This window comes from Sinohyriopsis cumingii, chromosome 1, assembly GCF_028554795.1.
Source record: "Sinohyriopsis cumingii isolate HCF-2022 chromosome 1, ASM2855479v2, whole genome shotgun sequence".
In the NCBI taxonomy this organism is placed as follows: Eukaryota; Metazoa; Mollusca; class Bivalvia; order Unionida; family Unionidae; genus Sinohyriopsis; species Sinohyriopsis cumingii.
The window spans coordinates 166,849,299-166,877,227 of NC_142961.1; the positions used below are offsets into that span (position 1 = coordinate 166,849,299).

The window sequence follows — 27,929 nt, forward strand, 5'->3', positions numbered from 1 at the left end:
AATGATTCTTTGATGATGCTATATGATACACAATTTCACAATATCTACAAAGGATCTGTGTTTTTTTCTGACATAAGTGGTTTTAAAGGACCATAAATAGACTGCAGAATGAAATACATAAGTATTGTTTTGGAACATGTTCTTTAATCTGCGTAGTACAGATGTTTGGTATTTAATTCATACAATCTGAATGTCACTGATTAAGGTTCTTTTCTGGTGACAGCATTTTCAAGCAAATGGTGAACATTTTGATGAAAACTGCACATGAATCTGTCAAGTCATGAAAAACTTCAATTGTATATGTTATATAGTGAAACCTACAACAGGTGGCCCACATACTTTTCCCATTGGTCCAATCACTGCCATTCTAGGTGCTGTTACGTAATGATTCTCTTTGCACTTGTGATTGGAATAGTCAGGGATTTATGCTATGTGATAATTTATTGACACATGCAAAATACAGACATCTGACTCTAACCTTCAATGAAGTTTTGTATTATAGTCAAAATATACTCAAATCTAATCACAAAAATTCTCACACTTGATATGATACTCAACTCGATGAAATGGTCCTTATCCTGTGCTAAACATTTGACTCAGCACAGCAGCCTATGGCCATGTTATTTTGATTGACACTGTTAGAATGTGGTTAGTTTATATTGTTGTTGTTGTTTTTGTGAGGCTTAACACCATTTTTCAGCACATGATAGGCTATGCATGGCGGCCTGTATTAATGGTGGAGGAAGAACCCGGGAAAACCCTGGGAAGAACCACTGACCCACGAGAAGCTACTGGCAAGCTTTCTCACATACCCACATTGGCCGAATCCTGGACTCGAACCCACGCAGACAGAGGTGAGACGGCAGTCATCCGTAACGTAGAGCACTTTAGACCACTCGGCCACTTGGGGCCCCTGGTTAGTTTATATAAACAGTCATATAACTAAATGTTATGCATGCAATCATCTTAACTGGACACAGTTAGTGTATATAAAGAAGGATTTGGTGGAACTTGATGTTTAACCTGTAAACAATACCCAATTAGTATATGACTTTCAAAAACTAAAATTAAAAAAAAATACAAAACCTTAATATTGACAGGACTGTCTTCTCTACTGCCCAAAAAGTGATACCATCTGCAAAATGCTTAAAATAAAGTAAGTACAAATTGTCAGACTACATCTTGTATCTTTATTCTAAATAATTACAATGACACAAAATACAATGCACTGATATATTCGGCATCTCAGTTCCAATAAATGATACTGTCACTGTATTATGTACAAAGACATGCACCAATACATAATGTATATTACTCTTTACATATTCAAAGTGATTGATGTAAGATGTACAAATGCCATGATGTGGCGGTAAACTGTACAAATAAACTCCAAAGACCATGGTCTTTTATTAACATCAAAGCACAGACGACCAAGGATTAAAATTTTTACACAAACGACAATTTGAATTAAATTTTTAAAACCTATAACATATTAGACCCTTAATGGAAGGTAAGCATGTTGCAATATTTACATTCATGGTAAATGCCTTTATTATGATCTATATACATCCCCATGTAATGTCGGCGTTTTCACAAACTGTAGAAAAGCAGATACTTTATATACTTGCTTATAGGACAAGTCCAACTGCAATCTGCAAAGACCCAGATCTGCTGTTGCATAATACACCAGCAGATCTGGTTCTGTGCAGTTTGTTAGGTGTAATCAGTAGAACCAACAACACAGACCCTGATATGCAGGTACATGATGCTATGACAGATCAGGATCTTTGCTGCTTGTAGTTTGACACAATTTATAAGCAAGTATATATGGTACATTGAATTCAAATGTTTTAAGATAATAATATCTAGCTCAAGGTTCAAGCCCAGCATATGTCTTGAAACAATCTGAAACTAGGATCTGATGACTGATACCTTGACGGATTGGTGTTTAAAGTATCTTGGCACATTACATAGTGCTCAAGCAATGGTGGTAAAGTGCACTGCCCAAAGACACACCATAACAGCATAGATTGATTGTGGCAGGATTCAAACCTGCAACCCACCATTCCTGAGCCTGCTTTGTTGATGTTTAAAATGGATCCAAAATGCATTCACAGAGAAGATAGTATTTAAAAATATGTCTCTGCTCTCTTGACAATGTTACATCTTTGATCTAGTTTGCAATGCACTATTGGTGATTTGAATGTGTTGAGAGAACTAGATCTGACAAGAGGACCTGAGGCCTGACTTGTAGAAAACTGACTTTTTAAAACTGTAGGCTATGACATTCATGATGAACACATACTCAGATTATTGCTTTGATCCATTTAACATCAACTTCAAAGTCAAATGGGGTGCACAGATTTGTCACACAATAAATTGTCTTTCCTTCATACAGAGACTTTTCCAGTATAAACAAAATTCATGAAGGACTGCATATATACGGGTATAAGCTCATTCACATATAAGGTGACATCCCAAACTGAACAGGTATAAACATTAAAAAGTGCATGACCCTCACATAAGCCAACCCACAAGTTGGAGACAACATCACAAGATGCACACATTAAAAATGCATTTATTTAGGCAAACTTATATATAAAAAATTACGCATATACCTCTCTTGTTGTTGGCATGTGTGATTATTACATGGAAATGTTATAAGGTAATATAATTTGTTTTAAAAGTAAATAAGTTTATTTAATTTTCTGTTTTCTTATTGTTTCTGCCTAATTCAGATTTGTGTATAATTTAATTGGATGATGACAAGATTTGACCATTTGTGGGTTGCTATAACAGTATCTCTCCCTTTTGACTCTAGTTAATTATTGTTTCTTTATGCATTATTTATTAGAATTTTGTATCAGTGCACCAGTAATTATAATTTTATTTTGTCTTGAAACTGTAAATACCTAACTCATTAAAATGTGATTCCAGCATGACAACAATGGACAATGAAGCATTTAGCCTTGTTAACATATTTATATAATGGCACCACTGCAATGACACAGAAGATTGCAGCTTGCGCTAAATAAAGCACATCCCATGGATTTGACTCACAGGATTTGTTGTTGTTGTTGTTGTAGGGTTTAATGCCATTTTTCAGCACACAATAGGCTATACATGGCAGCCAGTATTAAAGGTGGAGGAAGAACCCGGGAAAACCCCGGAAAGAACCACCGACTCACAAGAAGCTACTGGCAAGCTTTCTCACATACCCACATTGACAGAATCTGAGACTCGAACCCACGCAGACAGAGGTGAGATGGCAGTGATCCGTAACGGAGAGCGCTTTAGACCACCCGGCTGACTCACAGGCACCACAGCACTAAATTTAAATCATATCTCCAAAATACAATAATAAAGTTTCAGAAATAATGCTTTGAAAATTATTGTAATACCATCAACTCTGAGATGTAGTTTGCTTTGATGTAAATACCTTATACCCCATTTCATGTAGCTACAGTAATCTTGCTAATATTATGGAGTGAAAGGTAATATAATTCTCTCTTAACTCAAGCAAGTTTCAGGGTTTTAACAATTAATTGACCTGGATTGCTGTAACAAAAGACAAATCCGCCAATTATAAATAAAGGAGATGTCAAAACAACCAGCTTTCCAGTATAACCACTGATCAAAATTCTCTCTTAACTCAAGCAAGTTTCAGGGTTTTAACAATTAATTGACCTGGATTGCTGTAACAAAAGACAAATCCGCCAATTATAAATAAAGGAGATGTCAAAACAACCAGCTTTCCAGTGTGTGGAAAATTATGATTTTGTTCAGCCAAATCAAAACTAAAATAGATTGATGATGATCGTAGTGGATCTTTATTAAGAATTTTAGCCTTTTTATTACCATTCTTTCATGAACATTAGAGTTATGTGAATAGATGCCAGTTATGTGCCTTGCACAATTAAATGTGTATACCTTTTCATAACGATTACCCCAATTTTTAGGATTTCTTATATCACTGAAAAATTGCAACCTGTGAGCACATGGAATCAACAAAAATGAAACAGCTAAGTATGTCTAGATGAAATGTCATCTGGAAGAATGTCACGTGGTAGAAACAATGAATAAATCAAAATCTGCATCAAATATTTTTGGGAATAAACAAAGATTTAAGTGACACTAAGCAAGATTCGCACTATGTAAGTACTATACATTATAGTACAGCTGGTCTCCTGGGTAAACTCAAACCGGCCCATGAATTGTGAAGTCTTTATTTACCTTTATTTAATTAATGTCATGTTGGAGAAATCAGAAAGTATGCACATACAAAGTGTTACGACACCGAAAATGTATTTACTTACATGCATACAAGTCATAGGACATGGGGAAAAAATATTTTCTCATTCTCCAAGATTTACAGCTATTATGGTAGTCAACAAAATAAATATTAAAATTTTTCAGTTCAGACCTAGGCCCATGGATAAGCTGACCCCCCCCGCTTCAAGCTTTTATTTTTTCCTAAACTATTTAGCTTATTGTGAGTATATACAGTAGGTAAAAAGATATAAGCAAAAACTTGAACCAAAACCAAGACAAAAGTGATGATGATAATTTTATCATAAAAGTGATATCTTTGTCTCACTTTTCTACTATTATGTTCTTTACATTATTCCAACAAAAGCCAAGCTATCAAAAAGCTGGTAAAAATCAACAGAGACAAAATAAGCAGGGAAAGCTCTCATATAAAGCTGTGATAGATTATGAGAATTAATACAAATATTACATGGTATTAAAAACAAAAGCTTTTATTACAGATGATATGAGATTAACACAATTTGAATTTATATCATGAATCTCAAATCTGAGACAAAATGCGTTTGTGGTATGACATGGACTTGATCTTAAACATGGTTCTATGTAACAGAATGTATGACAGCTGCAGTGTACTGATGAGTTAGTTCTAAACAGAGAGTACTAAAATGACATAAACAATGAGCCATTAAGACATCTAGCGGGGAAATTTCAATTAAACCTTGTCCCCAAAATTCTGTCAAATTTACTGTATTTTCTGCATGTTTTTGGATGAGAAAAACTAATTATTTATTTGTCTGTCTGAAAACATTAAAATATTATATTCATTTACTGAAACATAAAAATAACAAGTTACATTTACAACTTAAATTTTGTAAATAAATTGGGGGAACCATATTTAACTATTCATTGGGTTGTGGACATGGGTATAATGCATACAATTTAAATATAACACTATGTTACTCACCTGCAAAGAGAAAATCTCATCGTCAAATGCAGAAAGAAAAATGGTCAACCAATTATTACAGGAGAAAAATGTTGAAATGAAAGTCACCTTGAAACTTTTTTTGTAATACCTCCATTGTGGATAATACTAAAACTTGCACCAGGTCACATGCTGATTATAGCAACAGCAAATTAAATTCTATTTGAAAACTAAAATATTCAAACCATATAAAACATATGAAAAAATGTTTGTTTTATTTGCTATTTAAAAAACAAAATTATTATTCTGTGAAATCAGTGCAGGTGTTAGTATTATCCATGGATACATTTAAAAAATTCTTCAAGATATTCACTTTATCTCTTTTAAAAAAGGGTGACATATATAGTTCTAATGCCTTTACATGAGGTGTCATATGCACAGGCAAGTAATTTAACGTTATTCATTATATCAGTGTCAGCGAGCAAATGAATAGTGAAATACAGCTCCCAATTCTGATCAATTTGGATACTACATAGAACTTATCAAAGATATTTCTTATTACAAGCTTGCTATTCCCCAACTTTTTGAAAGCAGTATTTGCCTATTTTGTCTATCACTGCTGAGTTACATTTGTACATAAAAAGTTTTGTTTTAAAATGATATCCAAACATTACAAGGCAAGAAATTATGATTTTGGCCCAATGTAGTTGGTGTCCTCAACAAAGGGGGTCCAAACATGGTACTCTCCCAAACTTTTGTCAAACCTTGAAAATGAATGAGGAAACTGTCATAAATGAACAATTCTGATGAAAAAGTTTCATTTGAAACTTACACTGCAACAGATCTTGATCAAAGTGCATGGTATAATCACCTGTTTTACTCCCAGCACTACATCTTTAACATCAAACAATGAAAATGTATGTGTTAGTTCTAGACAAGCTTAGACATTTTATCTCCCATCTTATATCCTCAATACATGTAGCTGCCTAATCCAGGTTTTGAATCAGATGCTACAATTTCATTTCACTTTCTGTGCCATTTTTTCATTTTTCATGAACTGCTTGGCTTTTTTTCTCAAATTAGTAATATCCTCTTCCTCCTCATCTGAATACTGACTTCCTGATTCACTGCCATCTTTACCAGCATCATCATCAATGAAACTGTCTTCATAATCGTATGTATTTATAGCCTCATCATCGTCTCCGGCCATGAGAGATTTCCTACCTGGAGAAAATGACATAAAAATACACAAAACAGTTCAATGTACCTATGTCCAAGGCTGCGATGTTTAAAAAATTTCTAAGTCTCTACACAGTATACAATAATCAAAACAATGCCATCTGATAAAATCAATATAAAACAACCCTACTCCCAATTTGTATGTTAGACTTGCAGCTGGCAGTTGTTTATATGCTAGCAAATGACAACATACATTTTGTATATTGCCCAACCGGTAATTGTTTCATGTGCAGTACATATTTTCCCTCTTATTATGTCAGGTTTAAATTTATAAGTTTTTTGGAAATATCTGACAAGTAAAACATCTTTGCCATCAGCATAACTGTTTAGTATTGCTAAATATCTGTATACAATGAAAAAAAAATTAATGCAATCAGATGTACATGTGTATCAGCTAATAAGTGACACACTGCATTGAAAGAGTTCATATGAAAGTATTACACAAATTCCTGACTGCATCTATGTGTGACTATTTCCCACTGAAACTACCCTCCCTTGGTCCCAAGTAGATTTTACTGGAAAAGCCCTATAACACAATTCCTTTCCATGTAAATATTTGTACTGTAGTTCATTTCTTGTTTTCAGTTGTCCCCCTTAGATGGAAAGCATTTCTTTTAGAATGGTGGATGTCTTAGACACTTTTTGTAGGGATAACATTCATCAGACCCTACCTTGATTTTTTTTGCTTTCCTTGTTATCCTTGTCATCCTCAGTGTCAACCTTTTTCTTGTAGGGTTGTGGATGTCTATACTCCTGCAGGTGCTTGGGATTTGTTCTACAATGAAATAGGTACTAAAGCTATGATCACAGGTCAAGGTGTCAATACAGGTCAATATATGGAACTAATGGGAAGTTCTGCATGAATAGGGTTTACAAATAAAAGGATAACAAGCACCAATGCCATTCCAAATACTATGAATACTTATGCCTAACTCTGTATAAAACAAAAATGCTTTATCATTAGGTCTTTGCCATCAACTTCATCACCAATGCTGTTATTTCCATAATGATCACCACCAATATCACCTCTGTACACATCACATCACTATCAATATTGTATTGTCATCATTTCTGTATTCCCAGATGCATGTATTTATATTGCCAGCATAACAGGAATAGTAGAAAAATTTCATTTTAAACAATTAATATCAGGATAAAGAGGAACGAAATTCCCCTAACTAAAGAGACCTTGACTGAAGATGGATCAGCAAACATCTGAATCAAACAGTAAACATATAAGTCCAATTCACAGAAGAGAATGTTCCAGAATGAATAATTTGGAACTTATTACAACACTTAACTTCTAAAATGTTCTTTACTGTAAAGAAGATGAAACCATGACTTCAATAATCACTTTCTGTACAAGAGATCATTGGTCTGGATTCTAATTTTGTGCATTTTTCACTACATCAATATATAGAAGAGGGAAGTATCTCTTACAGTATTTCTTTCACTGTAATCCATGAACCATATTCTGATCATGGAATTCCATATGTAATCAGTTCTATTTTAAAGGGTGAAAATTTAACTTAGTCTTTTACATACCAAAAAAAGTAGTAAAGAGTGTGTGATTCCGACTGAAGAAAAAAACGTACAAGGAATATTTAATAATTATAAGAAGACTAATTACAGTACTTGCTTGTAAGTGAGTCCAACTGCAAACTGCACAGACTTATATCTGCTGGAGCGTAATGAGCCAGCAGATCTGGGTTGGTGTGGTTTGTTAGGAATAAACAGTAGAACAAAACAATGAGTCTAATCTGATGGTGCATTAATTAGTTGTTGGAAGTTTGATTCTACTTATAAGTGAATATATACAGTAGTTCCTCACTATAATACTGTTCAGGGGAGCCACAAAAGTACAATGCATTGTAAGCAAGGTATCCTTATACTAAGGTGCCTTCAGTTTCAAACTTCATGAACTGAAATCATGATTATACCCATATTATATGAGACTGCACTTTTTTGAGGTACTTTAATTTCATAGACTAGTGGTTAAATTCGAAAAGAAATTTTTAATTACAAATTAGGATCGTCCAAGAATTCTTAACGAATCACATTAACATTTGGAATTACCTTCCATTATTTTATCAAATCTAGCCCTCCCAGAGGGACAACATTTTTTATCTTTTCTTGTGACTGAAGGTCATAAACTATATAAACAGAAAGAAGCAAAACCAACAAGTCTTACTAGTAAAATCAACAAATAATTATTTATAAATTACAAAGTGAAAAAATTTAAGAGACACTTGCAGCATTGAGAATAAGTTCCAAATAAATTTCAACAACCATGAATGCCCTGATGTATCAAGTTTTTTTAATGTCCTGATGTACCACATTTTGATTGTCCTAATGTACCAAGTCTTGAATGTCTCGAATGTCCCAATATTCCACAATGCTATAAACCTGAATTTTGGTGAATGAATTCTCAGTAATCCCAAAGTAATGTTTTACTCCAAAGTCAATAAGCACTTTGTAATTACAATTTAATAATTGAAAATAATTCTTCAAAAATTATGTTTCAACAAAACTACAAAATGACCTTAGATTCCCTAAGACTGAAGTGAAAAAGGATTGAACAACTGTTTAATAAGTCCCCTTCATATAAAAAAATCCACTTGACTTACAACACAATATATTTTTTTGGGAAAACCAGATTTCAAATGGAAAAATTCTACTAACTCTTGAACTCAAGATCTTGTTAACTACTTAAAATCATGACAAATGTCAAATAGGCAAATAAACAGTATCATGACAAATGTCAGAGAGGCAAATAAACAGTATCATGACAAATGTCAGATAGGCAAATAAACAGTATCATGACAAATGTCAGATAGGCAAATAAACAGTATCATGACAAATGTCAGATAGGCAAAAAAACTATTCATTACACTCAATTACAATCATGACAAAAGTCAGGTATTCATAACACCTCAATCACAGATGAAAGTACCAAAATATATTACATATATATCACATGTTCCTGTCTATATGATATACAACTAAAAAACAATATCTATGGAAAGCAACTCTTACAACTCTCCCCTTCTGATCACTAACAGGCCATGCATATACTGATATTTATCAGTTTCAGCTTGAGAACAGCATCAAGGATACTCATTTCTGCTGGGAGGTGTTGAAGTCTTCATTAAAATGTAATCAGGTAAGTATTCTCAAAGAAACCATTTAAAACAACAATTTTCTGCTCCATTTAATATACTATCCAGTAAAATTACTGTCAGGAAAACTGGCAAGTGGAGGAGCAAATACTTCAGCATCTGACCTCTATTATCCTTTGGAAGATATTATCACTTGGGTCATCATGTGAAGGAAAAACAACTCTCCAAATGAGGCAACACAATCAAGGATTAGCAAGCAACATGTGAAACCATGAAGCATTACAAAAGTAAAAAGGAACAAGTGACATTTAATAACCAAATAATTTTTCCAGATGAATCTAACAAATGCTATAAACCCAATGCCCATGAAGAGGTTGTGCTGTAAATGAAGTCTGGTAATTGTCTAAGCAGTCAGCAGCCTCATTTAGTTCCATTTTCAAGAATAGTTAACAGTTAACTGCACATGCCAGTCAACAACCTCAATAATTTCTGGAATCAAAACACTGCATTGCAAATTAAGGCTTTAAGCGATGATTCCAATCTCATGAGCTAAAATTTTCACTGGGCATATCTGATCCCGTGAGATGAATGTGCATGCTGAGCTGATCACCTACTTGAGCCAAGATGCCAAGACTTTGGGAGTTATGTGTTGCTTCCTTGCCTGTACCAAGAGGAGGAGTTGTTCTTGAGGGCTGCAAATGTTTTCATGTTTCAAGCTGCACTTAAGTATACAAACTAGGTCTTGCTGAGCCAGCTCCTGAGGGATTCAATAAGAAGTGAGAGCAAACAATCACTTTCTGGTTACCCATATGCAGCAACATAACAAAGTGAAGGGTCATCCAGTTTGTGCAATTATCTGCACAACTAAAGTATTGAATACCTTCCAGCAAGGTTTCCCAGATAATAGTCAGTCATGAAGGAGGAACTTGTCAAACCAGAAATGGAAATCCTGTAAAACTGGATGCTGGAATGTCTACCACTAAATTGAGTGGATCATTGGTCTAAGTTTTGTTCCACCTGAATGAGGAAATCAGAACCTCTTTTTGCAGATATGATCCCATGTCGTTTGACTAACTGTTTCTTCCTTATCCAAAGTGCAAGCCATCCACAATGTTTGGTCCAGGCCTGTGACGCAAAAAGCATTTCTCATCTTTAAGTCAGTGATCCCATCAGTTAACCAATTGACATCATCTCAAATGCAAGCCATCAACAAGATATGTATAATGTAGAACTTGAGTTATTTTGCAGAATAACATCCATAAACCATAAACTTCTTTCAGCTACAGTGACCTTTACTACTGACCTTTTGACCCTGAAATCAATAGGCTTCCTCCTCATTCTACACGCAAGCCATCACCCAGAGTTTGAACTGTTGTTTTTTGTGGAACCACTATTCTTCCTTCAGTATATAACCATGACCTATAATATTTTGAAAGTTTTCCTCCTTACTCCAAATGCAGGCCATCTACAAAGTTTAGTACAAGTTTGTGACGTACAGAGTTGTGACACTTTTTGAAACAAAAAATTCCAGGCATTTTTCAAGCTTTTATTGTGGATGAAATTTATCTTTTCAAGGTTTACTTATTGGCCTGACAATGGAATCAACATTTTTGGCACTTCTTAAAAATAACACTACTTTCAATTAAGGACTATCTAAAATCAAGTTCCAAACTAAATTCAACATCTGATTTGGAACAATGGATGCATTAATAGAAACAAGCACAGCCAAAATTAAACAGATATAACATTGCATATATATCAATTTAACTGAACTACATATATATTTTAATTTTAACACATTGCTTAAAAGCTGTTCCATTTATACGCATATGATACACAAGGAAGGCAGTTTTTAAAAACATATGCTAGGGTACTCTGATTACTCATAAAGTTTGTATGAAAATGATACAAAATTCTAAACTACATCTATGGATGACTACTCCACAATTAAAAGTGCCTTCCCTGGGTCCCCAATATGTTTGTCCAAAACAGCCAATTGCATTCGATCTGGGATGTAGAAACAATAGGGAATGACCAACTGATATCAATTCTTGTTTCTTTTCTTTTTAATTCAGAAATTAGCAGGATTGGTCATAAATCAAGTCAATAATATGGGCAACTGGACAGGATTTGAATCTGACAGCAACAAAAATTCCCCCACTTTTATTAGGTAAGTAATGTCATTCTGCACACTTGTACATGACAAGATAAAAAAAAAATTCTTCCAGTTTCAGTCTTCAGTTTGGTCAATTCAAGCAGCATAAAGAAAGTTTTTGCTTTGCAAAAATGAAGACAAGTTTGACATTTGTCTGATCTTGGACATGTGGGAAAATTGCAAGAATAGCATAAAAATCAAACCATCTACATACAACTACAAACATACATGATAAATTGTATTTGTCTCTTTTAAGTGTTTGTTGCTAAATTGTAGTAATAAGTCACAAAAATTCAAAAATGTAAAAAACAAATGGAATAAATGCTGTAATAACTTAAAATTTAATCATATTCACATAAGAATAACAATAATTCTATTCAATTTCATTTGTCTAGTGATTTCTGTTTAATCAACTCAGAAAGGTTTTTGTCCCAAAAGTTTAAAAATCTAAACAAAACAGGAGTCTCTCAAAGGGATGGACACAACTGGCCAGTAAGATTTTCCATGAATCCCAGACAAGTTTATCTATTCTTCTGAATTACTAAGTACATGCATTGAAACTATCTCTGATTTTCTTGAGAAACTTCAACATTACAAAACTGATTTTTTAAAAAAAATATATCTTCTTATGTTTCAATTAACATTCAATTAAGATACCTTTCTGAACAGCACCTTTATTATTTATGAGTAACTATACCAATTCAAGACAATATATAATTTTCATCAGGACATGAATTATCCAGACAGAAAGAAAAGTAGTAGTTTATAATGTATGGATATTTGAGTCAAAAATATTAGGTCACTGGAATTTATTATGACCAAGAGCTGCGTGCATAACTTTACGCATCAACTGATTAAATGTTCAGCAACTTCCAAAAATACTGGTAATGTAATCCAATCCCCTAAATTTGCAATCTGCTAATTTATGATTTTGAACATAATTTTGGGCAAATGATCTATCCTAAGTTGCTCATAAAAATCTCTGCCTTTTATTCTGGACAAGTTTTGCAAATGACTGAGCTTTTCCTGATAGGGAACAAAACTGATCTTATTCCAAACTATTTCTCCACTGTGCTAGTTGCATGTGACCCCTGGATGCAAAACTAATGTTATTGTGCAGAAACAATTCTCTTCTTCTGTAAGTCACATCAGCCTTTCACCATTTGACTCTGAAAAAGAGTTCTTCCATACCCCAAGTGCAGGCCATCCAAAGAGTTTGGCAGCTGTAGATGGTTGATAACATGTGTTATTGTACAGAGATGGAGGGACATCACTTTATAGTAGACTCCACCTTAGGGCAATCATGTAAAAACTATAACCAGAAACTTAAGAAAGATGCTGAAATAACTTTGAACTTGCCCTTGATATGAACCAAGGAAGGAAAAGGTGAAAAGATATAAATGTCAATGCCTGCTGATTCTACAGTTAAAATATTATTGCAAAGGGTTTGATCATATAGGAAAACTTTAGTTGAAAACCTGATATTTTTCAAAAATTACCTTGTACTTGCCTTACAACAATCAATCCAAAGATTTTGATGAATGAAGAAGAGAAAAACATTTATAATATCTGAACAAAGAATTTCAAATGACAACCTTTTCTCAGTAACAGTTGGTTAGGGTGCCATAAGATAAAAAACAATGCTTACTGATTCAACAGTTCAAGCACTGCAGTGATCAATGTACAAGGATTGATATGTATAATCATACAGAAACACTTTGATCAAAAACCTAACCATGCCTCTGCTGCTATTGGACTGTGTAATGCCTATGCCATACCTTGGCAAGAACAGGCAAGACAAAAAACTGCTGTCTTATTACACACTACACCATCTTGTTCAAGTCTTTGATATAATTTGCAAAAAAATGAGAAGAGACTGGAAGAGGAGGTTAGTGTTTCACCTTATTATTCCGACAATTTTCAGAGAAAATGCAGATGATGTAACTGTATCTGTTCGTGCATACATCAATAATGTCAACAATGCCAACTGACTCAGCAATTAATGAAGTACTTCAACAGTTAATGAATTGAAATGAACAAAAAGAAGTCATAACAAATTTTGAAATTACAAGGTGTTCATTATAAAAAGCTCCATTGGTCTGAATCCATGAGATCCTTCAAAATTTATCAGGAGGAAACAAAGTTTATGAAGCAAGCATATATATCACACAACTTGTTAGAATTTTGATAAAAACTGAACAGGAGCTAAATCTTCTTGATATTTACTTCTGTATCTAATTTCATTTCAGTCCATGCAGGATTTCAAAAGGTATCTAGTGAAAATGGAATATGGGATGTATGTAGAGACATGGGAACATCTGGTCTCCCCTTCATAAAATAAAAAAGCGAAAAGCAAAGTTTAAAAGTTAACCTGTAACAAGTTTCTCCAAATGGGCAGTCAGGTAAGCCTTCATCTTCAGAATTCTCTTCAAAACTTTCATCCCCAGGGTGGCAAAATTCTTCTCTGTGGGTAGGATTTTTCCTTTAATTTAGAAGAGCATCCAAATCAACTTGCATAGGTATCAATTTATGTGTACATTAAACAAATTCAGGAAGCAGATACTCAGAAAAACCAAGAATTATGAAAAGCATTCAAATCAACTTGCACAGGCATCAATTTATCTATAATAAAGAGATTCAGGAAGCAAACACTCAGAAAAAGCAAGAATTTTTTATATGAACAATTCATATTCCAAATATAAATTTCAGCGGGCAAATAGTGGTGCCAAGCTGTGATGTAAAATTACGATATCCAGCATCTCTCCCTCTCAGCCCTGGGTCAACTATCATGGTGTGTGCTTGGGCAAGGTACATTACTATGATTACCTTTGCATGAAATAACCTACATGTGTTGCTGTGCCAGAAAGCACCAGACCAAATCAAATCCTCTCACCCAAAAAAAAATACACTGTACTTCTTTTTACTCAAATGCACACACTATGCAAACCACTGTGGCTAATACATGTACCTTTGTACTTTATACACATCTGAATCTGTATAGGCCTTGTGTTTATGCAGACAGGAAATGAGTTCAATACTTATATGTCGCTGGTAACTGCCTTAACTGAAAAAAGCATATCTCTGGAGGAAGACATCACAACTGAATAATCATCATAGTCACAGAAAGAGTATTGTTTGACTGTAAGGGCTGTTAAGAACATTACTCTCATTATTTTGATCAAAACATAATGTAAACTCGATACAGCTCATGTGAAAATATTGCAGAAGTTGGATGCATTGGAGAACTGAATGGGAACTCATATTATAGCCAGATAAAGATACAATATGCTCAATTTGTTTTTGCCATATCTCAACTTTTTCTTTGCTTTTGTCACAAAAAACAATTCTGAACTATTTCTAACCATTCTTCTTTTCCTGCAACTACAAATTACCTGGTATACTCAATGCTTATGACTGTGAACATGTGCAATGTGGATCTACAAGTGCCAAGTTTCTCATACAGTTTATTATATGCAAATAAATGTGCATTCTTAGTCAAATACTAAGGAAATTCAACTAATATTACTGAGTCACAATAAAGTAAAATTGGCAAAGCTTGATTAATACACTGTGTATACTTTCTTTTTTAATACAATATGTATACAGTAAGTAGTACACAGTGCAGTAATGTGTATTTAGGAACACTGCCTATTTCTCTGGTACACCATTATCATCAATTAGCACTATCACAAAGGAATTAAAAATCAACTTTTAGAGCAACCATAATACATTAAAAGTACATCTACTACATCCAAAATCCTTCCTCCCAATCTAAGACACAGATTTTCACCAATGTCTTTTGTATTGTTTAAGCCATGGAAGTGCTGACAAGTGTCATCTGCTACCAAGGTGGAAGTCAGACAAGAATGATCTCTTTAATGGAGGGACTGATGCCAACTCCCATCAACTGTGAGTCACTACTGGAATGCATGTAAATGCTCTTCCAGGGCTTAGCAGGATGTGCCTATATTAGCATCAAGCAAGTATTATCAAAGCAACAAATTAGTTTCTTCTGAGAACATGTCATGCAATTATAATACATTAGGAGAACAGGTACGAGGAAGTGGGAGTTCCCTTACTCTGGATTAGTCCTGTCTCCAGGCAGACATGAAGCAGCAGCAAATTATATGTGAGATTGGAGATAATGTTAGTACATGACACTGACATGGTTCACAGAAAAGTAATTTGACTCCCACAAATCCAGTGGATGCCAAGTCACCTGTGTTCTTACAAAGCTGCTGAACTGCTTGGGAAAGTAGCCTGTTGTGCTGCTGGTAAAGGTTGAACTTTGCCACTATTGCCATTTAAGTAAGTGTCTGTATGCATGTATATAGGCCAGTATGTTTGGATAGGTTTTAACAGGACTTCAGCACAATCAATATTCAAAAAAGGACATAACACAAATATAAAGCCAAAGAAGACTGTTCTGTACAGCACACTATATGCCCACTCCATGTTTAATATCCTCTACGTTAGCATTAGTGGGGTATAACTAACTCTAAAGATTATTAACAAACAGATTTCAATGATCTCAACCTTTGAACAAGGTATAGAGCTTGAGCAACATCACATGTGCAGAAACCATTATTAACATATCAGAATTACCTTGATCATGACCTCTGACCTTTAGACCAGATCTACAAATTTCTTTACTACCCTAAGTACAAGCCCTCCAAAACGTTTTGGTCAGGGAACTTACTATAGAACAAAAGTTATTTTGCAAAGCCAATTTTTCCTTCAGCCACAATGACCTTGGTCTTTGACCTCAGTGTTAATAGCCTTCTTCCATCCAGTTTGGAAAGTGCCTTTAAAAGTAGTTCAAAATACCAGCAACTCACCTGGAACATAAAAGCTGTTTTGTAAAAGGCTTGTCTTATTACGAGATTAATGGATGTGGGAAATCTGCAGCCACTGACTGAGTAAAAGACTATTTCAGTTGATATACAGAAGGCTGGTCCCCCCTTGATGTCAGATCAAGGTAGGAAGATGGAGCACATGTCCTCAAACTCATAAGAGCATTGTGTAAGGAAACTTTCTGCAAAGGCAGCAGCAACTAAACTGACAAAGTAGAGTGTCAGGAATGGCAAACAAAGCTGGTAGTCTGTCCATACTAAGATATGGTCATCTCCAGGTATTAAAATGAGTTTCACCAAAAAGGTACAAGGTGGTCATAAGTATCCAAGAATGGAGATTTGCTACAGGTTCACAACATATCTGCGATTGGCAATGGACCTGGATAGCGTGGGACAACGAAATGGCTATTCTGGGTATCCATTACACAACCAAGGATGGACAAGGAACACTGTCTAGTTCTGAGGCTATACCAAAAAGACATATCACCTTACCCAGTCCTAGTGGTAGAAGTCTTAGGTCAAGAGAATGCAAAATGTGCTGACATATTCTGGGTCTGGTTATCCTCAGATACCTAAAATCAGTACTGGATATAAAGAAATATCACCATAGGGAGTACCAGGGTCTGTATGAGTTGCTGGAATATTCAGGAATGATTCACTGGATGACTGTATAATCCTGGTACTGGCCTGGTAGTCTGTACCGTGATGAAATACTCTGGTTGTGGCATTTTGGACTGGATACATCAGGAAAATACATCACATTACCCACTCACATTGGCAGATAGTATAAGCTGAGGATCAGCCTGAGCTGTAGACAAGATCTGTCACTGTCTGACTTCTGATGCATAAGTCTCGTACTGGGTAATGAGTGAATGATCATTGTTGTCAGTATGTATATATATATATATATATATATATATATATATATATATATATATATATATATATATGCGTCAAGATAAGCCACCATACAATGTCAGTGTACTGGCCTAATAGGTAGTCCTAACTCATTCTACTTGCAGCAATGATGGTGATGGTGAGGGTGGTGTTGCTATGGGGGCACTCACCAGTTATTATGTACTTTTGACTGAGTGATGTATGTAAGGTGAAGTTTTTTGCATTTAAAACATGCACAATGGAGAGAACGTTGGCATACCTCTATGCTACATTAATGAAATGTGGATGATATTTCTCTGGATATTGTACTTTTGGAAACTGTACATGATCTAAGCACACTGCTAACTAAAATGAATGCTCCCTTGTGCTAAAACAATCAGCCTGAATTAGTCTAAAGTACACTACCCATAGCAGTTATTAAAATAGGGAAAATTCATTTTGCCAGACTAGACAATACTAGCTTCTGAAAGTGCAACGAATGAATTATCAAATATATAAAATGTAAAAAAAGTTATTGGCTATTTTTTATACAAATTACCACTGAGTTCAGAAAGTGAAAATGACCAAATGGAGCTAGCAGTTTTTTGAAAGGTGCACATCTGGAGTAAGGCCAAGCTGTATACTCTATAACCCATATTATATCCATCATTCATACACCAAAATAAAGGGAATTAAAGGTTCTTTGAATTATACCTAATATATACAAGGTCTTTTTTAAATAGCCAGTATAACCAATGAGGAAAGCCAGGGAATTTCTTTTTCTTTAAAATTCTAACCCTATGCAAAATACGAAACTGTAGAGTGCCACCTTAAAACAAATATAAAAATGTATGCAATTATTTTTTTATATTTTCGTATCATTATGTCTGATGTTCTGAATAAAATGGTACATTAATATTGATGTTAAGCATGAAAATAAGCTAATTATGCTTATTTTGCTCTTGCTTACATAATTTGCCATGAGGCATGTTTGTGTATGTAGTGACCTTAATTATGGGGAAATTAGATGTCTTAGAATATAAGAATAGAGCCAACTTAAATTAAAAACTGTTTAAATAAGTAAAAGAAATATATAGTGAAACTGTTTCTTTTCATTTATTTGCAATAAAATAAAAAAATAAATGAGAAAGCAAATTCGCTTCCTCCATATTAAAAAATAGGCAAATATTTTACACTTTGACCTTTGACCTTTATTGGCTCCTTTTTTAGAAATTACCTCTGAAATTCCTGAACTGAAAATGACCAAGTGGAGCTAGCATGTTTTGAAAGGTGCAAATCTGGAGTAAGGCCAGTATACTCAATAACCCATATTACACCCATCAATCATACACCAAAATAAAGGGAATTAAAGGTTCTTTGAATTATACCTAAGATATACATGGTCTTTTTTAAATAGCCAGTATAATCAGTGAGGAAAGCCAGGGAAATTCTTTTTCTTTAAAATTATAACCCTATGCAAAATACGAAACTGTAGAGCGCCAAATATGTGAAAAACTTGTGATGGCTAGAATTACCAATTTGCTTTTAAATGGATTATCTTTCTGCATTCAGGGATTAATTAAAAAGAAAAGTCAATAAAGGTGTGAATAGAGCTTCTGCATCCTTGATTATGATCACAGCTGATAATTAGGCAAATAAATACAAACAAAATGAGCAGAAGTATAGTTCCATAAATTCAGAAAACTCCCAAGAATCGCAAGACTGATGAAAAATTACATGTGAACTCGGTAGGCCTCAAGAAAGATCATAGAAGTAGATTGAAAGATCCTTCTGTCCCAGGGGAGACCACTCAAGCCTGACCACCATCTTAGAAAGTAGATGACATTTGAGCACTTCTGTTGCTAAAACAAAACAAGTCATGGCATTTGTCTTTGTTTAAGTCAGGAGAGCTAGATCTGCAAGGCAGTGGATGTAATATTATGGCATTATGATCAGTAATATATCTGAAGAAGAAACCCTGTTTTTGCTGTATGTCACTAAACTTTCTGACACTATCACACATTTAATTTCCCTGGTTTCCTGACATTTTGATCTGTGAATCACTTTTGGATTTTCTCAGGTCTTGCTAAGAATTAAATCTGGTTGGTCTTACAGAAGTAATTTTGCAAATGGCCAACAATTTATGTAAACATTGACAAATACCATATATACTCACTTTTAAGTTCAGTCCAACTGCAAAGAACAAAGATCCTGATCTGCAGTAGCACAATTCACCTGCAGTTCCGGGTCTATGTTGTTTGTTCTACTGATTACTAACAAACTGCACAGACCCAAATCTACCCACACATTATGTGACAGCAGATCTGAGTCTTGTTGTTGTTGTTAATGGTTTAATGCCATTTTTCAACACAAGATAGGCTATACATGGCGGCCAGTAGAAATGGTGGAGGAAGAAGCCGGGAAAACCCCAGAAAGAATCCCCAACACATGAAATGTTACTGGCAAGCTTTCTCATGTACCCACATTGGCTGAGCCCACGCAGACAGAGGTGAGATGGCAGTGATCTGTAACAGTGAGCGCTTTAGACCACTTGGCCACTCGGGGGCCCCCGATCTGAGTCTGTGCAGTTGGATTTGTCTTATAAGTGAGTATAAATATAGTACTAATGTGCATCTGGGTGATTTGAGATGCTACTCACCATTTCAACTGGTGATAAGCAATCTTAATTGAGACTTCTTTGACAAGCACTGAATTTATTTTTTCAGTCTATGATTTTCCAGCTGAATAAATAAAATCTTTGCCCAAATCTTTGAACTGCAGCATTGTGGTTCAGGTGCAGTAGTTGGGGTATGAAAGGACAGCAGCAAATGGGCTTTAAAAGTCAATGATTAGTACACTTGCCACACCATACTGACTTGCCACACCCTTTTGATTTGCCACACGATATTGACTTGCCACAACATATTGACTTGCCACACTATACTGACTTGCCACACCCTTTTCATCTGCCACACTATACTGACATGCCACACCATACTGACTTGCCACACTATACTGACTTGCCACACTATATTGATTTGCCAAACCATACTGACATGCCACACTATACTGACATGCCACACCATACTGACATGCCACACCATGCTAACTTGCCACACCATACTGACTTGCCACACTATACTGGCCTGATGAAAAGTCTGCAAAGTATCAAACAAAATGACTTGAGTGTGGTTATGGCTAATGCTATATGTTCAAAGCCATATAAATGACATGGGCAAAATAACTTTAAAATGAGAAATCTTGAGGTTAAGATTAATTTACCTATAACATTTGTCTCCAAATCTACAGCGTTGCCTGTGTTTCTTCTCTGCATTTGGCTTTGGCTTACTTGGTGGGCTGTCAATTTTCTTCTTTGCCTTTTTCACAGGTGTCATTGGTTCATCAGACTGGTCAGATTCACTTTCCTCATCTGAGGAAACCTCCTTAAATCTCCCCTTCTTTGCTGCTACTGCTGCTGCACGTCTCTTGCTTGGCCGTGGCACATACTCTTCCTCCTCCTCCTCTTCGTCATCATCATCATCCCAGCCCCTCTTTCGTCTCCCTTTCTTGGTGGGTACCTTTCTGCTGCTGGCAATTCTACCTTTACCCTTAAAAAGACCACAGCTGAAATTCATGTTCATCCTAATGTCATATAACCATTAACTAGTTTCTTATTCTGGCTACGTAACAACAATCCACTGTAGTTTAAAACAGTCATTCAGTCAGACAGACACACACACCAATACACTCACACACTTTATTAGATCTAAATGAAGACACAACTGTGTTCCCTAAGATGGTCTACTGTTGTTCTCAGTTATTCATCTGTACAGAACAATGTCCAGAAATACAACTGAAGACCTGTGTTCCAAATGTTACCTACGGTATAATAATAACTGGTCTATTGTGCAAGTCCTTGCCTGGAAGGTAAACAGCATCTGCTGGTACGTATTTACAAATGTATCATATGAAGCAGATAAGGTTAACTTTCTTGCTCAAGGACACAATATCAATGATCATTTTGGGACCTGAACCCAGGATTTTCTGATCTACAGTCTACAGTGCTGCTTCTCTAATTGAAAATGAATTACCTTACGTTTTTGTGAGCCCTGATTGGCCTCCCAATCACTGGCTGATTCCTCATCCTGATCTACAATATAATCACTGTCTCCTCCACTGTCATCTTTCTGTGCCTTTAAATCATCATCTGAGAAATCACTTCCTCCCATAAAGTCATCCACTGAAACAGAGATATGTATGTCTTAAGCTTGTAAATAAAAACACATTTTTAATCATGGCTTTCAGTTTTTTTTTAAACTAACACTACGTCTCTAGTTTTCATTCTCATATATGTAATATAACATACCAATGTTCATGCATTCAACCACAGAAAAATGTTTCCCTAAGCGTCGATGTCAGATGTCAAGCAAATAAGATCGAGATAATTGCAATGTTAAGCTGCTATTAAAGTTTCAAATACATGACATTTGACACAAGTAACTGAACAAGAAAGGCTGAACATATGAAGAAATTATTTTCTGTTTTCCAACATCACAAACCAATACTAGATTCGAAGCTGGATTTAACTCTGGGTTAAAATGATGACATTAAAGAGCTATTAGCTTTTGTTTGGTTATAGCCACGCCCAACATTTATTTCTATTGCTGTAAGTTTTATGAAACTGCATATATCTATTTCTGATAGATTATGCAATAATGGATGATAATGATGATGATTATGCATACCCGACATACATTATTTCTTTCCAAAAGGCAAGGAAAAATAAAATTAGAGCTTTTCCAATAGGTGCATAACAAAAAGCCACATTCATTACAATCAACACTAAATAATGAAGGTGAATTCTTGAAATCCAACTCCTTCAAGGTTTAATCAACACAAACAGCATCCAATGTAAAGAAAAAGAGATGAAGATGATTGACAGGGGCCATAACTCTGTCCAAATTTAAGCAGACCAAACACGTAGGTCTATGTAACAACATTCACACCAAACAACAGAATGGGCTTAGTAGTTCTTGAGCTACGCTGATTACAGTAAAACCTGTCATGAGCGACCTCTGCTATGAGCGACCACCTGTCATTTCCGACCACAATCCTAATGCACGGATCGATTTTACTATATAAATGCTCTGTTTTGAACAACCACCTGCTGAACGCGACCAGCGACCGAGATTTCTTGGCAAAATATGCATTTTGACACTGCTATGAACGACCGCATTGCCAAAAAAAAAAAAAAACAGATTGACACCACTGACCTTAACTTAATCCTTTGTAAACACTAGAGCTCGGGATATATGTAGTATGCAAACAAAGTGCACATTAAATAACACTATAGTTGAACAACCATATATCGAGATAAACACCTCCAACCATCATTTAATCCTTTGTAACAAAGACTGCATAAATAGTAAAGATTGCTCTAATAAAGTATTTAAAAAGAATTTGTCTTGCTACAGTACCAGTTTTGTGAAATTTACAACTCCAGCGTACGGTGTCATTTGTAAACTGCAGTAAACCAGACTAAAGTACATGTCACTAACCGCCATTGTAGTGCCGAAGTCATGTGAATAGCCAGTAAGAGTAACATCAAAGGGAGTAATGATGGATATATGCAGTCAATTTAGAGGTTTGTATTTTTTCTTTATCTTTATGAAAACTCACAAAATGCTGGTAGTCCTTATGTCCCAGTGAGAAATCGTTTGAAAGGGCTTCAGTGTATGTTTGAGTACATCGTTTGTCTTTCCAGTTAATCCATAATGCCTGGAGGGTGAATGAGCTCACTGTCTTTAATACTAGTAAGTGAGAATCATTTCCGGATTTTTTTAAAATTATTTTTTATTTCTTTTGTTAGGGTTTCACCAAGTCACCATCTGTTTACCTGGGTGCAGATGGTCACAACCTTTGTTTGTCGAGCTATAACACCGTTGATTTAAACTTCGTCTCAGAGTTTCTTGATGAGTTAATTATGTATTTTGGTTTCATTCATTGGTACATAATATATATTTATTCCACATTTCCCCAAAACCTGATCAAAACTGATAGTCTTTATTACGTCAACACTAATAACAATGGCAGAACCTCCGCTGAAAAAAAGAAAAATTTTAATACTGGAAGAAAGGATTAATGTCATTGAAAGAAATGAAAAAGAGGAGACCGCTCGCAAAATAGCAGTCAGCTTAAGCGTCAGTAAAACGCAAGTTCAAAATGTAATCAAAGACAAGGAGTCCATTAGAAACGAATGGCAGAAAAGTGCACAAGCACAGAGGAAATATGCCACGGCACGATGGACAGTTTACGGAAATCTGAACGAGTATGGGAGTGGTTTTGTGTTGCAAGGAGTAAAAACATACCAGTAAGTGGAAAGTTGATTCAGGAAAAGGCAATAATTGAGATACATGTTCAGACCAAACAGCTGAGTAAAACATGTCAACAAAGAAGTATAATGGATTTCTTAAAAAACAAGTGAATAAGTGTATAGAATAAGATATATACATCATATCTAACTATTCATTTTTTGTACATATTAATGTGATGTTGAAATATAAATTTTATTCTCGTTGTTTGATAGATGTATATCTTTATTATATAAAGATATTTTGAGAGGAATGCATGCAATATTTAACAAGATTTATGAATAAAGGATATGATACATGTACAGTGAGTATGGGTATTATTTATTTTTCAACAATGCTAACTATTGACTCTGAAAACCAGTCCATTTTCACACACCTCTTATGAGAGACCACCTGTCTTGAGAGACCGCTTTTGGTTGGCACAAGGGGCGGTCTCTCATAACAGGTTTTACTGTACAAGCAACATCCCATGAAAAGATGTGAAGTTGACTGACAAGGGCCATAAATCTCCCCACCATGCTTGTAGATGAGAAAACCCCATATAAAACACATCTAGTTCTAACAGACTATGTACATAATAAATTCTATCAAAATATTTTGGACAGTTCTTGAGGTATGCTGATTGCAAGCAATATTCTAAGTTTCTACGCAAGGACAAGAATAGGACAACAAAGAACTCTGTCAAAAATGTATTAGACAAAGCTAAAACCATAAAAGGCATGTATAGCTTTAGAACTGTGACAGTTACAAGCAACATTCCACATGAGGATGTTAATTCCATAACTCGATGTATACTTTAGAAGATAGGACAAATTCCACAGAAAGTACATCTAGATCCAACAGACAATGTCAAAATAAACTGCAGCAGAAAATGTTACATGGTTCATCCATGTTTTCTCAAGGATGTGCAAAAGTGTGAATCCCACCTAAATTTAAAGAATCACTTCTCAAATATGAGCAAGTATGTTAAAATCACACATAGCTGTTTTGTTATGAGTCCATGAATAGTACATAGTTCAATCTGACCATATAAGTGACTGATTTCAGATCAACTGCCATAACCATGAGCCAATTAAGTAGCCTGATGCAATTCAGCAATGAGTTACTTTCCCTGATTATCTAGTTGTTAAAATCATTTTACCAACTGCACTTGAAGAAGCTGTGCAATGGTAGGTATATAGTTTTCAATGGTAATGTATCTAATTTTACAATCAAAATGCATATGATGTAGTGCCATTATCATAACATATGACAGCTTCCACTACATCAATAATGAAGATAAACAACTGTAATGTCTCTGCTGTTACATGCAGACTGAATACATATGACATGCCACTGTCATAACAAACTATTACTACTAATGTACCAATAACATACACAATTGTAATTGCTCTGCTCTTACATGTAGCTCTACCATGTAGGACACATTGTCATAGAAAATAATCACTGCGCCAATAATCAAGATATATAACTGTAGTTTTATCTTCATCATTTCAGATTATTTATCAAACACACTTTTGCTGAAACATATGAATATGGGGTCTATTCATACTATTCTCATATGAAAATTGCTATCCCCAATGAAAAAATCATTTTACACAAGATAATTCTTAATTTGTGAGAAAATCCTGTATTAATTACTGGTTCCAGAGTTGTGCCAGTTCAAGCAACATCCCATGTGAAGACTTAAATTTAATTGCCAAGGACAAAACCTCTATCCAACATGACATTGACAAGATAAAACCCATACAAGGTACATCCAACTCAGACAAAGTTCATACCAAATGACATTGACAAGATAAAACCCATACAAGGTACATCCAACTCAAAGTTCATACCAAATGACATTGACAAGATAAAACCCATACAAGGTACATCCAACTCAGACAAAGTTCACACAAATGGCATCAGAGCAGAGTTAATGGTTCTTGGGCTGTGCTGGTTACAAGAAACATCCCATGCAAAGATGTAAAGTTCAATGTCAAGGGCCATAACTCTATACTAGATGGTGTTGATAAGACAGAATCCCATAAAAGGCACAGCTAGGTTCAGGAGACAATGTACACACTAAATTGCATCATAACGTGTTGAATGATTCATGAACTATCCTTGTTAGATGGGTTTGCTAAAGGGCTGATGTAAAACTGATCAAAAAAGGGCAACAACTCAATGAAAACTGGACCGTAAGAGGTAAAACCTTTAAAAGGTACATATACAAATCATGGGCAATCCACCTACCACGTCATCCAACCATGCTACATGTTGCAAGGTTTTAGGTATCTACAAAGATTGAAAAGAGATAGACATATGAAAAGACAAGTGATGATTGTTATTGGACTCTCAAATCCCAATGTGCAGCCTTAATTAGCTGCACTTGCACAGCATCCCAGAGTTACCTGGCACTGAAATTAACTAGGCCCTGTTGAACTGCCCATCTAGGATGAATGATTTTTATGAAATGAAAATTAAGTGGCCAAAATTGGATTCACCAGATTGGACTTATTAAGGAAAATTAAACTTGTTAATGAAGACAAAATATCTTAACTTACATATTCATTTACATATTCAAGTTCAACAAAGTAAAATATATGTTAGTAAGAATACTTTAAAATCAATTCTTTTTTTAAGCCTGGCTTCAGTTTTGACATCATGGACAATACTATACTACAATGCACAATATGATGCCATAATGATGTCAATATTTACTCAAGATTTGAGATCAAAATATATATGCTGAATAAAAATAATCCACAATGGGGTTCAGTTTTACCATATTTTCCAGAGACTGGTATCTGCAAATTCTATATGCAGATAGTCTGGGCAGGACAAGACTAGAGAGATACAAGTCATGCCAGGTTCACTTTGCATCTATTTGATAGAACTTCTAGATCTGGTGATTACAGTGATAAAAACCTATTTAATCTCAATGAATTCTTTACCATCTACACTTTCAGCTTGTGTTAGGACTTTATTTATTTTAGGAACTATGCTACCCAGCTGAAGGCTAGAAATCTTTTAGATAAAGAATTGACAGGCAAAACTGGGCATGAGGATAAAATAGAAAGGCACTTAAGTGCAGACTGGACTCCTAAAAAATCCATTGCAAACCAGTGATCTCTATGGATATGACTGATCTAATATTAGGCAGCTCAGCTGGTTTATCATGTTTATACAGACTGATATCAGTATAGTAATATTGAAACTGCTATTGATTTTTGTCACTACAAAGTCACCCAATTCAGCATTGGCAGAGTACAACATATGTGAATACTTACATGTATACTACAAGAGTCTTGGGACAGAATGGACTTGGGCTAGTTGATTCTTGATTTATACATGCCTCCTAGGAAAACTGGATTGGATTATTTTCCTCCAGCATGTACTGCAAAAACCTACCATAACTAGCTCTCTTCTGCCTTGCAGCTCTTGTGGGACGTGAAGTACTTGGTTTTTCATCATCATCACTCTCATCCCGTCTTGCTCTGCTGCCGCCTGTGCCTCGCCCACCCCGTTTTGGTTTAATGTCTTCCTCACTCCAGTCATCTTCACTTTCTGACTTCTTCTGTCTTCCTTTCTTAGCTGCAACTGTCTTTCTAGGCTTGCAGTTCTCTTCTTCTTCCTCCCAGTCATCATCAATTTTAAGTTTTGCCTTACTCCTCCCCAAAGCTTTCCGAGGTCTTTCTTCCTCCTCAGGCTCATCATCCCACTCTTCACTGCTTGATTTCTTTTTTGGTTTTGACTGTCTAGCCATCTTCTTTGGCTTAGACTCCTCTGCTGAAAACTCTGACTCCTCATCACTGTCAGATCTTCTCTGGACTCTACCTTTGGCTTTACTTACTTCTGCCCTTTTTGGTTTACTAGGCAGCTCTTCTTCCTCTTCTTCACTTTCAGAGAGTTTTAATTTTTTAGGTTTTGATGGAACTTGGGCAACTACAAGCAAAGAAAAATATTAAAAGTGTTGTGGGATCAGGAAACACATGTAAGGTAAAAACTGTTATGAGCGACCACCTGTCATTTCCAACCACAATCATAATGCACATATCAATTTTATTATATAAATGCTCTGTTATGAGCGGCCACCTGGTGAATGCAACCAAAACCGTCAAAGCCCAGTCAAAACCGTCT

The 27,929-nt window shown here is 35.2% G+C and overlaps 1 protein-coding gene across 3 annotated transcripts in view; it reads right to left on the reverse strand.

Moving 5' to 3' along the window:
- Window positions 1-1,167: 1,167 nt before the first annotated feature.
- Window positions 1,168-27,929, reverse strand: part of LOC149808328 (uncharacterized) — a 56,922-nt gene continuing 30,160 nt past the window's right edge. For all 3 annotated transcript variants that reach the window (XM_089975877.1, XM_089975879.1, XM_089975876.1), the window contains exons 7-12: window positions 27,201-27,734; window positions 21,525-21,673; window positions 20,716-21,041; window positions 14,076-14,186; window positions 7,102-7,205; window positions 1,168-6,415 (exon numbers count right to left, since the gene is read on the reverse strand). In XM_089975877.1, the coding sequence (XP_089832003.1) occupies window positions 6,210-6,415; window positions 7,102-7,205; window positions 14,076-14,186; window positions 20,716-21,041; window positions 21,525-21,673; window positions 27,201-27,734 (1,430 nt within the window). In that variant the 3' untranslated portion in view covers window positions 1,168-6,209. The remainder of the gene's footprint in view (window positions 6,416-7,101; window positions 7,206-14,075; window positions 14,187-20,715; window positions 21,042-21,524; window positions 21,674-27,200; window positions 27,735-27,929) is intronic.